Raw genomic sequence first — 14,105 nt, 5'->3', positions numbered from 1 at the left:
CCATATCCTGAATAACCTGCTACGTTAACATAACTATCACGTCTAATATCAACAATTGAGAGCTCTTTTTAAATTGTTAGCATCTTAAAAAACATGCGGCAATTTGAACTGAAATTTTCTTCAAAACCACAACACACACCTTGCTGTTCTGCATCTAATATGTGTAACACACCACAATTGCCAACATTTTCAATTTTTGAATCTGTGCATAAACTGTGCACACCTGCAATCTTAAAAATTCCACTTCACTCACAGCAAATGCTGATCTCAGTTAAAAACCCATTTATTAAGAACAATCCAAAATAGAAATTCTAATACTTTACAGGAACAATTTCAATGTAAAATTTAAGAAAATTGCTCATTTTTCAAATATTTCCCCCTGTACATTCATTCTTCTGCTTACATACTTTACATAGTAGCGTAATTATAATTTCCCATTGGGATTACAGTACAAACAGTTTGAACCAGAAACAGTGCAATTTCTTTGGTTCAAAGTGATGAACTCCTTCCTCAAAGGCTTCATAAATTTCTTCCACAGCAGATCTGCTGCTGCCACAAATCTCTGCATCAGAAGTGCTTTCTTCAAATTTCAGGCTCTCATTGAAGAAGCTATTTAATTTCAACATGAGAAGTCGACTGATGATCATTAACAATCAAGAAGCTGCACTATATTCTCTAAGCATTTTACATGGTAGGCATGTAGTTCATTTTCTTCTGGCTGGGGAGAACCTGAAAGAAAAAAAACCCCAAGATTTTAATTTCTAGTTGATTCTAAATACAAAATTACTTTTCCAAAGATTGCATTGAATGCCTTGCAAGAATTCATGCTGGTTTATGACCTTAACCTCTGTATTAATGAGTAGCACATCAAATACTTTTACTTTGCAGAGTCTGTTTTGGTTTTACCCTTGGGTACAACAAAGCAGGAAATGTAAAATAACAGCCATGTTGAAGTATTTCCCCATGTGTACTCAGAATAACAATCTACCATTTTAGCCCAATTATCACTGTTAAGTGATCAAAGCTTTACAAGCACAGAGTTGTTGAGACCCTTAATGTAGGAATATTTTGGCGACAATATTGATGACATATTACACAACTGTAAACTGTAACAATGACAGTTGCATAAAATCTTTTATACTCCTTATTTTGATACATAAATGTTTATTGAATTAAAAATCAATAGCTCAGTCTGGGACTTCATGTTCTATAGCAGTACATAAATAAATGGGGATTAATGTTATGAGGTGCTAGTCTGTAAAAGGTACCTTATTGATTCAACATTGTATTTTGAAAAGTTTCTGATCAATGGTAGCTCTGTTATAAGGAACAATACAAATTTATTAATATATTATCAGTATATGAAATTTTGTATTGTTATGTTTGAGGATTGACTTAGTAAAGGCTGAGTTTGAAACAGTACATTCACGAAACGAATGAATTTGGATGACAGGACCGGAAAAATGATGAGATGTTCTATGAAAAATATATCTCCTCCTTATTAGGATACCAACAATGGTCAATGTAAAGAGAAAGTTTGTAGCAGATCTGTTATGCAAATACTGTGGAAATCTTGTATTACAAGCCCCTTAATCAATAAGCCTATTTGAGTACATCCACAGAACAATTTAAATTAGTGGGAAAGCTCATTAGCGTAAAAAGACATTATCATGTCCTTTCAAGATTAGACTAACTTGATGTGACTAACAACCAATAAACCCATTATTAGCTACTGAAGCTCCAGATCAGTGTTTGAACACCTTCCATACTGAATGTTCTTCAGCTGAATCTATTGTATGGCAGCCATTCAAACAAGAGTTATGTTCAGTTCCTTAAGCAAAAATCTGAAGCTTTCAGAACGTCACTAACCCATGCCAGAATATTTTCATGTGGTAACAAAGCTCTGTTCTGATCCCTTCCCTGTGTGGCTCAACACTCTGAGGCTGAGCAGTTAGGCAAAGTCATTGCTAAAAGAACAATTTTTCTTATCACTAAATTTAAGATTTAAAGATTCACAGAACTGTACTGTGCAAAGTTTTTTTATTGCAAGCATTACTGTGATGATATAAATTGAAATACTTTAATGATGGAAAAATTAAGAATTGGCATTAAGTAACAGTAAGACCTACTTTTCTTCACTAAAGAATAAGCTTCATCTATTCTTCTCCTTATGGATGGATTCTTCAAAGTCACTTTTGCCTGTAGCACACACAAACCACAATGAGTTTTCTTGTCCACATGACCACACCTTCCTTAACAAAGTTAAAAAAAACTGCAATAATTCATCAGAGCATGAGATGTAAGAATTTTTAGACTTAATATAACTATATCACCATTTAAACTGCATTTGTGTAAGTAGTCAAAAATTACAAAGGACATACTGCTTCTATACCATGTTGTTTAATCTCCCAGCCTCAGCAGCTACATGATTAAAATAAAACAGAATGACTATTGTAAACTTTATTATTATTTACTTAGAGATTACTGTATTGTTTACAGCATAAAAGTATAATATTACAGTTTTTTCACAGATTTCTCAAATACTAACCTTCTGACAGTTGTGAAGCAAAGCCCAAAGAGAAGCTGCTCCTATTCTCTGAACAGCAGGACTGTTACTTTCCAAACAGGCAGACAGTACTGCAATTGCTTTTTCTAATGAGACAAATAAAAAAACATGAAACCAAATGCATCTAGAAAATATAATCAAGAGAAATGTAAATATATTTACATGCCTCAGTAGATTGAAGCTTGGAGTATACTTATTTTTATGACAAGTACTGGTATGGCAGAGGAATTACAGAAACTTTATTATCGATTAAATTTCAATATGCTTATAAAATCAGCACAGTACATTGAAAGAAGTGTTAAAAATAATATAGCAAAACAAAACCAAGTAATGCTAAAAAGTTAAGTCACCAGTAATAAAACATGAACATTATGTATAGCTATCAGCTACGCTTAGGGACTAAGTAATCAGTGAAACTGTTTTATAACTCCCAGTAGCCACAATTAGAGCCACATCAGGATGGATATTAAGATGTTTCTATTTCCCTTCATACTTATTATGCAGATGATTTGCAACCAATGAGAAGTATTTGCCATCCCACTGTAGGTGCCTTAGTTTTCTTGCATTGCTCTGAAGCCAAACTCTTCCACTTTGCTTCTTCACTTCACAACAAAAATTCATAGATTATGTAACTAAATAATGTATATTTAATTAAGGCAGTAAATCCACATCTTAGGAAAAATAAAAAAACATGGACACTATGGAAAACCTGCTGAGAATTTGAAACTAAGACAGGAGCATTCTCTCTGCAATTAAATGAGGGAAAGAAACATGCCTTCTACAAATAACCAAGAAAAAAGTTCTGAACATATTGTTACATTAAATATATATGCCATGACATAACTTTATCACTATCGTAAACATTTTCTGTACATGACAGAACATCAAATAGTTTGTCTCAACATTCATGATTTGCACAAGCTAAGAAAAGTTTGTCCAACTGAAAGATAGTAACTTCAATTATTTCAAAACTGACTGATATAAAGAATCCTTCAACTCTCCCTGAAAAACTAGCTGCTTGAGAAAATTGCAAAAATCCTTTCATTCAAAATCTGTTATTATATCCAAATGATCTGCCTAACAATGAATCATGATTTTCTTTTGAGAACTATTTGTTTTTCCTTTTATTATGTATTAGTGTAATTGTCTCTCTGCCAAAATATGTATTCTGTAATTACTTCTAAAAATTAATTTTGATAAATATGCTCTTCTAAAATACAACATTGAGTTCTTGGTCAGTAGCCCAAAGTGCCATGAAAATATAGTCTTCTGGAAACCATGGTATTATCAGAGAACAACAGTTTGCATACCCTTCAGATACTTACCATTACCTAATATCTTTGGTTTATTAGCTGGACTAAAACATATGTTATGTAGAATAAGAAGTGCTAGATGTTGGCTGCTCTTGTGCTTGTATTTACACATTTCAATGATCTGGTCTAAAAAGCCATTTATCTTCATAACCATCTGTTGTCCATCTTCTCCAAAAGATATGTTCAGTAGTAGCTTTAGCCAGAGAGTAGACACATTACCAGAATTTTTATTACTTCCTTTTGGCAATGAAAGAGATAAAAAGTTCTGCAGGAAGTTACTCTGTTAGGAGGAAGAAAAAGGATTTTAGAATTTATAGTATTCCATGTCTTGTTTTTTGTTTGACCTTCCAATCTATATACTTGACCGAACACTAAATTTAAACATTAAAGGCAACCTATTATTAGTCAAGGATTTTTGAAAATAATTACATATGAAAAAGAATCTGCTGCATGGTTAAAAAGTTAATATAGTAACATACATTTACTTCTATAATAATTTATGCAGTGTAGATACATAAAAGTTGATCCAACACAATATATTTCTTTAAAGGCTAATTCCCACCACTACATAAGCTTTTTGCTTTGCACTCATTATTTCTACCCAAAATAAGCTAGCGACATTTGAAGTGAATCAATGCATTACTTAGATAATGTATTCTTGATTCCTTACTTATTATTGCACGCTATTAACAAATGTTAAAGGTGTCACAGAATGTCTTGAATTGGAAGTGACTCATAAGAACCTACAGCATCACTCCCCCCTTCACTGACAGCCAGAGAAGTGTCCTCTATTTCTGTAAGCTTTGAAGAAAAAGAACTGTGCATTGATATGACATACACTATCTCAGGCTTTGCCTCCACTTTAAGGAGATTCTGAGAAGATGAAAATCAATTCCCCTGTTGCAAGAGGGAGGTGTTCTAACATAAATTCCTCTAATGAAAAAGTCCTTTACTAAATAATCCCAGCCTCACTGAATCTTGACAACATATACAAGCATCTGGTTGAAAGCAAGCAAGCCAGCATACATACTCATTTTCTTCATGTGAATATAATATTGGTAATTTAATTTTCACAGAGGGAATTGGGTTTTCAGAATTGCTTACACTTATGAAAGCAGAGCCCAAGAGAGAGAAGGAAGTACTATCACTCTAGAGTGAAACTCAGAAGAGTCTAAAAGCAAAAACAATTCACAGAATACAACAGCTACTACAGAAGAGATCTCAAACTCTTTGTTTCCATCTAAAAGTTTGAGTATTAGCCATTTTGCAATGGTGAGACCATGCTTTACATAATTAGCATCACAAAAGCATCTATTTTTCCCTGCATTTCTAACAGGTAATTAGGTCCAAGAACAGAACATTCTTAATGGAGATCAAACCAAATTTTTGCAATTAATAAATTACTATAAAAGATGCTAGAAACAAACACACTTTTTATAATTTCCGCTGTGTTAGCTCATCTTGTCATGTCACTACTACAGGTGACTTTCTACATGGTCTATCTTCTTTTCTCAAGGTTTGAATTTATTTAAATGATCAAATTTTAAGGGAAACAGATTTTTCAAAGAACATTTCATAAAACAGAGTAAGGATCATTCTATATACAAAATACAAAAAGACATTACATATATTTGTGTAATAAGAGTAGATTTTTGTCCAACATCCAATAATTGCTTTTTTCCTAAAACTTGTACAAAGGTTACGTTTCCCACAGCATACCTAATGATTTACACAACGTTTAATTTCTTGTTCATTCACGTAGTTTGTTCTACAGTATACTCACTTGCATGATCCACTAGTGATTGCTATTAATATATATGGGTATTAAAAATGTTACAACCCACTGAAACAGAGAGATTACAAAAAGCTCTAGCAAAAATTGTCCAGACTATGAATATAACTGAATTACACTCTGCTCTTAGGGAACAGTAACACAACTGAGAAGACACAATGGATTTGATTCCCACAGAAGCATGTCTATATGATCATAGGGCGCTCCATATTAAAATATGAGGGTTTATTAAAAAGGAAATTGCATCCATTGCTAAAATACAGGTTACCATTTACTTACCTTCTGAATAATGCCTTTACAGTCATGAGACAGAGCAAGGTTGGATATTAGACAAAAGACCACCTGCTGAACTGGGCTGTTATCATTTGACACATGGGAAGCCAATTTCAAGATGTAATGCATTAATGAATTGCCAGCTGTACTTCGTGCAGATGGAAGTGACGATTGTCCACCACTGGCCCAACAAAGTGAAGCACAACCTTAAAGCAATGAGACATTTATCATATTAGAAATGCAGAAACGTATTTAAAAGAAAAATCTATAGAAAGAATAGTGCAACTGCTCAAACACTGAGATGGAACTTTTCAAAGGATTTGTTACGTATCTTTTCTTTGAACCCCAATTAAGTCAATCAGACATGCTTTGAATAGAATTGTGCCTGAATGTGGCACTTTACTGGAATAGGCATCTACTGTTCTATTGTTCTAGAATGTAAGAGGTGATTCTGTTGTTAAATAGAAGCCATTGCTCTGTTTCAGAAAGTCTCCTTAAAAACTGGAACATGTATCTAATTATACAGTTATTTGGACGTTGAATCTGAAGGGATCCTCTGAAACTGGCTCAGAAAAAGAAGTCTCTGTATAATTTGAAAGGATTAATATAAGTTTCTTAGAATATTTTTCTGAGAAATATAAGCGCTGTCTGCAGTTGTCACTACACTGTACAACAGAAGAATGCACAATCCTATGCTACAGAGTTACAAGTTTGAATTAATACAACAGCAGGGAACAGCTATGTTACTGACCTAATATAGATAAATGCCTTCTGCACAAATATAGATATAAGTCTTTTTTTTAGTGGCACTGGCCATCAGCAACAACAGGTAATTTCTTACATGGTAAAAGTAAACAAAAATGAGACAATGTTTAACTGTAACAAATATTTACATGCATTTCTCTGACTACACTGAGGAGGAGTGGTTAACCAGTTCAGAGCAGGTAAATTTGGGACACCTCATAAGCCAACTATTCTGAACAGAAAGAAAAAACTTGATTGATCAGAGAGCACTTGCTCTTATCAGTAAAGAAAATAAAAATGCAGCTTAGAGTCACTTCAGCTTGATTTCTTGCACATGGACAGGACACTGAATTTTTATTTTAGACTCTGTAGCTCACTAATATACATCTTTCGTCACTCCATATTAAAAAAAAAAAATCTTTGTTAAAAAAAGCCATTGCAAGTTTATTTAAGGTCTGGAGACATTAACTTAAAAAAAGAGTCATATTTTAACTGTTAACTATTTTAATGGTTATGGTATCTTGACAGGGAGAAAGGAACAGACACTTTTGTGTCTCTTCAAGCTAATTGCAAATCATTATCTGTGATTTGCTAAATCTAAATAACCAGGATATGAAAAGCAAAAAATCCATGCTAGAAGAAAGTTCAAGCTTCTAGTAGTGGGGATAATTATCAAGGGAAATAAAAGGTTTGCTCAAATGAAAAGAAGACTCCTTATGAAAAAGATACATATGCAAGCTACTGAGTCCAAGGCATAAATAAATTGAGGTAATTTAATACAAAATTTAATTTGATTGACTATTTCAAAACCAGAACGTTCTCAATAAGGACTGATGTACAACCTATACAAACCGCTGATACACTGTTCTCTATTAAAGAATTCCTAGAATAGTACTTCTATAATATACTACTCAGCTTGGCAGGACATTCAGCAAAACCTTCAAATATAATGGTTTGAGTTAAATGCTATTTAATCCTTTAATACAATTGCACTCTTGCTAAATCAAACAGCTTGAACCAGATCTGAACGAAAGTCTGGAATGTATTAAAATCAAAACTCTTCATGGACTTTGATGGACCAATACTTTTACACTTTCCTCTTACAGTAAAAATAAACATTTTTTTCCCTTTATGATGCTTTTCTGTCTTAATTATTCTGGTAAAATATTTTGATGTATTCCACCACAGAGTGACTTTTATACCTGCAGGATAGTTTGCAGTGTAGACACAAAGCAAATGCAGAGCTATTTGCATTGAGGAATCATCTGCTAAAAACCAGGGCCACAGAGAATGCAGAACAGGAACAAGATGAGCTTTGAGTGCTGCCATCTGTAACAACATGAGGAAGAATTTCAAATGCAATCAGTCCTTTGAAAATGAAATATAGAATGAGAAAACCATATTTTTATCTAATGTTTTATCTTATGGCTTGAAAGATTGCACGGAGAACTGGCACCATCATTTCAACCACCAATAAATTTAACTCTACGCCAGTCAAAATCAGCACATATCTTAATTACTGAAAGACATGCAAATGAAAATAAAGATTTATTCATTCCAATTGTTCTTGTTCAAGAGCTCTCTAAAGTTTTATTCAACTCCTTCTAAAGTAATTATTGGAACTCAAAAAGCGTGGAAATATAAGAGTGCAGTTGTATACAGAGCAAATGATAGAACTCTTCAGTTATCAACAGCAACCTCCTTCAATCCTCCACACAATTCTTTCTGCAGATCCTGATCAAAAGAAGAAAAAATTTCCACAATAATCTTAGCTGAGATTATGGCACAACCAAGTTATGGAGACTTCAGGAATAATCAGATGCCTTATTCAGCACCAAGTGTTCTGCATACAAAAAGGATGTTAATACATGCCCTGGAAAAGGGGTACTCCTGGAAAGTCAGGAAATCTTGCAGTTCTACCACTGCATTTGCCAAAAGTAGCCCAAGTTGTATACATGGCACAAGTAACACAATGCCGAGAAAAACTAAACTGTGAGAGTAGAAATAAATCTGTGAATGGTATCAGCAATACGAAAGAAGAGCAGTGATCAGAAAGAATGAACACAGGAAAAAGTGAAAACAAGTAATGTAGTATTTTCCCCATGGAAAAAAAAAACAAGTAGGCAGAATGGAAGTTGAAAAGAAATTGAAAAGAACAGAGAAAAAAACAAGAATAAAATGAAAAGACATTCAAGATTTTGACCAAGAAAAATTATTTTATAAAAAACAGGTATGAAAACAAAATTGTGTTTTGGAGGATTAGTACAATTTAACTCAGATAAAGAAAAATAAATAGCAAATTATTATTTAGATTTTGGGTTTTGTTTGGTTTTGCTTGTTTCATTGGGGTGATTTTGGGGTTTTCTTGTCTTTCAGAAAGGCAAAAGAAGTAAGAAGAGAAAACAACTTTCTAAGATCTGAAATGTATCTCTGTGTGCCTTTCTGGTGGCCCCAAACTTTTCTCCACATCCATTTTTCATGCTGTATGCTTTGAAAATTAGAATTATTGATTTACAAAAAGCAGAAGTGGATATAAAAGATAACAACCATCTGAAACCACTGGGAGATGATATTTCCATATGAACACTAAGTTCCTAAGAGATGTGTGAAATATTCTTAGGAAGTGGGAATAATAATGAAATATGAAGTATTTCTTGCCATTAATATCAAACTTAAATTTTTTTTCTACTTTGAAGTTATTTTCAAGCTGGCTAAATTTATCTTCATTCAGTAACTAAATGTACTCATATTACTTCAGTATAAGAATACTTACTTTGCATTCTTCATTTTGAAAGAAGCAGTTTCTAAGGAGCTGCATAGAACACCTTAACTCCTTGATAAGGTTATCCTCCTATCCAGGGAAAAATAATTCAAGATATCAATGTAAGACCAGAATGAATTTTGTACAAGGAAGAAAGATATTTCAAAAGAAGAAGTGCAAATCTAAGGTATCAACGTTTGGGTCACATCTGCTCAGCAGTTTTCTTCTGATTTCACGTAGAATTCATCTTAGCTAGCTTCAAGCACGTTTACTAAAGACATTTATAGCCAGTAACTTATTATCCTTATCTCTCTTTATAACCCACAGATACTATTTCTAGGGCCACCAATGTGACCAAATGCAGAAATCTGTAATGTTGAGCTCCATTCCTCTTACAACTAATAAAGAACAGGTGGGAACTTTCTGAGTATTTGTTCCATCCTAAAGCACACATCTAAAACAAGTCAAATTAATCATTCCCTAGAAGCATTTATTTTTCTTCCTTGGATAAAAACAAGGTTAAATTAGCTCTGTCTTTCAGACCCTGAGAGAAGCTCAGTTGGAGCATAGTGCTAATAATGTCAAGGTTGCAGCTTTGACCTCTATATGTACTATTTACTGGATCTGATGATTCTTGGGAATCCCTTCCAACTCAGAATATTCTGTGATGTCTACAGCAGGTCAGGCAAATCCATCCTTCTATTCCCAGGATCTTACTTCCTATCCTTAACTATAAATATAGAAGCTATAACTAACTTCCAACCTGATAAGAATATTACAGAAATAAATACAGACCTTTGGACAGTGAGGTGATACCCTGAGATTCAAGTTACAAGTGAACAAAGATTCTATCTTCTTGACAGAGCTGTGACACTGCAGGGCAGTGATGGCTGACCTAACTCCTATAAGGGTGACACACTAAACCACTTCTGAAAGATTACCAAATTCCAACAAGCTTGTTCACCTCAGGATACTATTCCTGTCTTATCAAGCATAAAGGAACAAAATGTAAAATAGGATTAATACTTAATCTCAGACAAGGTGAAGAAACAATGCATGCTTATACATCATAAATCATGTATTTGATGACATTTAGAGATGAAGTACTCTGCAGTACAACCTACTGCAAAAAGGTTAATGAAAGCCAGGTGTAGTAAATCAGGAAGAAACATACAAGTCATTATTACAAATACATTTGATAACTGGTTTGTCTCACTTCTAGTCAAATAAAATGCTAATACTAAGACAAGACTCTTAAGACGAGAATTCATTCAAGGAATTCTGTATTTTGTACAGAATTTATTAATTTTGTATTAATTTAGTCAATAAGTAAAATAGCATTAAAATGCCACAAGCTACAACTCATATTTAATGTACAAACTTCTAAAAGGTTGATAAAGTTATGGATTGCATTGATAGCACTGTTTATATGTCTTTATTTTAGGATATCTTGCTTTTTTTACTATGATAATATTTTGACAAGATTTTTTGAAAGCTTGACTACTTCTAAATATTTTTCATGCTCTTCATTAGCATCACACTAATTGTTGTAAAAGAAAAGGAATATCAAGTAAAACACCTCAGCTGACCTGAGAATGAAGGTAGGTAAAACATGTTTTTCCCAATAATTAAGAGTCAGAGAAAGAAAAAAAGAAAAGAAGCTGTCATGACTTTCCTCTGAGAGCTGTGCCCTGAAGTGGGCAAAGGGGCAGTTTTGTGAACGATCAGCCAAATCTACCATGAGAGCAATGTCTCAGTGTCCTCCACATGAAACTGTCATTATGTACCACATATGATGAACGTACACTTACACATGATACAGCAACCTACAGTCCCAGCTCAGCAGGAAATCTGTCACAAAGTGTTTTGCAAATCTTTCAAAGAATTTTCAATTAAACATAAACTGTTTTTCTGAACTTTCTCAAAGGCTCCTTTCCTCCAATTTCATTCAGGTTTTAAATTTCTCCTCAACCCGAAAACTACAAAGAACCAGCTGACTTCAACCTTACAGGACATATCATGGGCAGGACACCTTTCAGCCTCCAACACTTGAAAAGGTAAAATGAATGGGTTGAGGAGATCTCAAGATAAAATATGATAGCCTTCAAATCTCAGGGTCAAACTCAATTTTTTTTAAGAGTTCATTGTCATAAAACACATTTCCATACTTTCATAAATCAAGGCTAATATCTGTATCAAAAGCTCAGAGAAAAATACTATTTAGCTGAAGCAATGCAGAAATACCCTACAGGAAGGTGTTTTCTGCAATTTCTGATTTATGTGGGAGTGGACAAGATATCAAACTTGACAGCAGAGGTCACTGTCTGTATTTTATTAATTCTCTTAGATGAAAGTAGCAGAAAACAAGCAGATTGCAACAAAAATCTTATGAAACTGTTGTATGATGGCAAGACATAATTTATATCTAAATGTGGTAAAGAAGACTTGGGTGACATGAGAGTCTGGAAGAACTGGAAGGCAGGTTGAAAAAAAAAAGGCTAAATAAATAAACTGTGAATGGAGAGAAACTATTGGGAATGCAGGCAGTGGTAGGACCAAAAGTATGAGGTTAAAAATACCCAAAACTGACAAGAAATTAAAAAACCAGGACAATAGAGTCTGATGACAAGAAACTGAGATATCCAGACCAAGTTTGAAGGAGAAGAGGAAAAAAAAAAAAAAAAAAAAACCACCAAAAAAACCCAAAAAAACCCCCAAAAAACTGAAAGCCAGATAATAGGAGAGTAAAAAAGCTATGATTTACATGCACAAGCAAAATGGAACTACTTTACTAGTTTTGGGATGGGAGGGAGATTGACTGATACAAGAACAGACAAAACCAAAATAGCTAGCACTGGTTGAAAAAAAATATTATTGTGGAAACAGCATGGAAAAAATTAGCTGGATTACATAGGGTCAATGTCAAGACAAAGTCCAACTAAGTTTGAAAACCATACTCTGATATAAGATAAATATCATAAATTACAAACATGACAGATTACAAAAGGATGAGACGTGTATGTGAGTGGATGCCTGAAAGTGAATTCTCAACTCTCAATCATCCTGCTATTTGCTGCTTTCAGCCAGGATGGATTAGTTGCTAATTCTGATAACCAAGACTAAAAGTGGGAAATCCCAAATCCTCCAATTAATGAAAAGACATGAGACAAAACCAGTACTTCAGAAGCTGATCATGTGTTGTACTTCGCACGTAGACTATTGAGTTTAGGCAAACAGAAGCTTGGAGTTCTGGAAAGAAAAGTTAGTGGAAAAAAGGAGGATTCCTGAAAAGAGATGGTCCCTGACAGAAAGAAATGGACCCAAAAAGAAGAATGTGAAGATCCTGGCTGGAGGAACAATCTGACAAATGGGAGAAGATCCTGAGGGCCAGAGTGATGCACAGAAAAAAAACACCAGGACATGCCCAGGGGCTTTGTCCAGTGAACAGCCAAGACTGGGCAGCTGCAAAGTATGAACCGAGGTGATTTTCTGCCTGACATTCCTGAAGTAGCAGTCATCTCTGTGTTGGAAAAGGTAGTTGAGACATAGTGAGACCTCTGGGTGGAAGAGTGTGTGAGATAATTAAGTTGGTAAAAGTTCTAAAATAATTGCATTTTAGAGAAGCTCCAGTATCTGGATCCACTACAAGCTGTCATTTATTTTGTCTCATCCATGACACATACAAGCACTATCTTCCTCAAGACAACAAACAAACAAAAGAAAGCTGGGAAGTGCCTTATCCTATCAATGTTCTGTTTTTTATAGCTACCTTTTTTCTCTGTGCTTTCCCAGGCTTTAGGGAATCCAAATTCAGCTGTGCGTGAATGTGCTTCATGTTTTCTATACAGCTGTCTATCAGGTCAGCTGGAAGACAAAAACCAGTAACATTTATAATTACATTCACAATCAAAAATGTTTTATTAAAAACCAAAGTATCTTTCTGGCAATGATCATCTTGTTATCAGGAAGTAGCAAACGGTTTCTGAGATGAAGTGCATCTAGTTGAATGCTCTCAAGAAGCAAGAATACATTTGTGTTCTCTTGCAACAAAGTCCCATTAGAGGAATGCCCAAAGGAAGGACTGGTAAGATTGAGCGGGGAAAATGATTTCGGTGGAGAGGGTAATAATTCATAACTCTTCAGGGTATCTTCAACAATGCTCCTTAGAAGTGTGAAACTTCAAGAGATTAGGGCATCCATTTATTTTACCCAACCTTTCCCTAAAAACAGCAGATTTGCTGCATCTGTGGTGAGACAAAGGAAGGCAACTGTACAGGTGAATTAAAGGGCAAAATGTTGAGTTAGGCTCTTTTCCTTGGATCTAGTCTTTAAGTCACTATAAGATGATGGAGTGACTATGTAAGTGGAGAAGGTAAGAACTACAGATATCATCTCTCTGGACTTCTGTAAGGATTTTGACACGGTCCTTTACAACATCCTTCCAAACTGGATAGTTTTGTAATTGACAGTTGGACTTGATAGTGGATAAGGAATTGGCTAGATGGTGACACCTAGAGGGTAGCAGTCAATGGATCAATGTCCAGATGGAGAGTGGTGACCAGTGGTGTCCCTCAGGGATCCATATTGGGACCAATACTGTTTAATGTCGCCATCAATAACATAGTGGGTTTGAATGCACCTGCAGCAAATTTGCAG

At 34.4% G+C, this 14,105-nt stretch overlaps 1 protein-coding gene across 1 annotated transcript in view; it reads right to left on the bottom strand.

Annotated features, from left to right (window-relative positions):
- Positions 1-267: 267 nt before the first annotated feature.
- RTTN (rotatin) overlaps positions 268-14,105 on the bottom strand; it is an 81,415-nt gene continuing 67,577 nt past the window's right edge. The window contains exons 42-49 of the mRNA XM_053960073.1: positions 13,219-13,313; positions 9,462-9,539; positions 7,891-8,017; positions 5,951-6,150; positions 3,892-4,159; positions 2,549-2,652; positions 2,130-2,199; positions 268-729 (exon numbers count right to left, since the gene is read on the bottom strand). Coding sequence (XP_053816048.1) covers positions 647-729; positions 2,130-2,199; positions 2,549-2,652; positions 3,892-4,159; positions 5,951-6,150; positions 7,891-8,017; positions 9,462-9,539; positions 13,219-13,313 — 1,025 coding nt within the window. The 3' untranslated portion in view covers positions 268-646. The remainder of the gene's footprint in view (positions 730-2,129; positions 2,200-2,548; positions 2,653-3,891; positions 4,160-5,950; positions 6,151-7,890; positions 8,018-9,461; positions 9,540-13,218; positions 13,314-14,105) is intronic.

This window comes from Vidua chalybeata, chromosome 1, assembly GCF_026979565.1.
Source record: "Vidua chalybeata isolate OUT-0048 chromosome 1, bVidCha1 merged haplotype, whole genome shotgun sequence".
Taxonomy (NCBI): Eukaryota; Metazoa; Chordata; class Aves; order Passeriformes; family Viduidae; genus Vidua; species Vidua chalybeata.
Note: the sequence above shows the minus strand (reverse complement) of the source record. Positions and strands in the feature narration are given on the sequence as shown.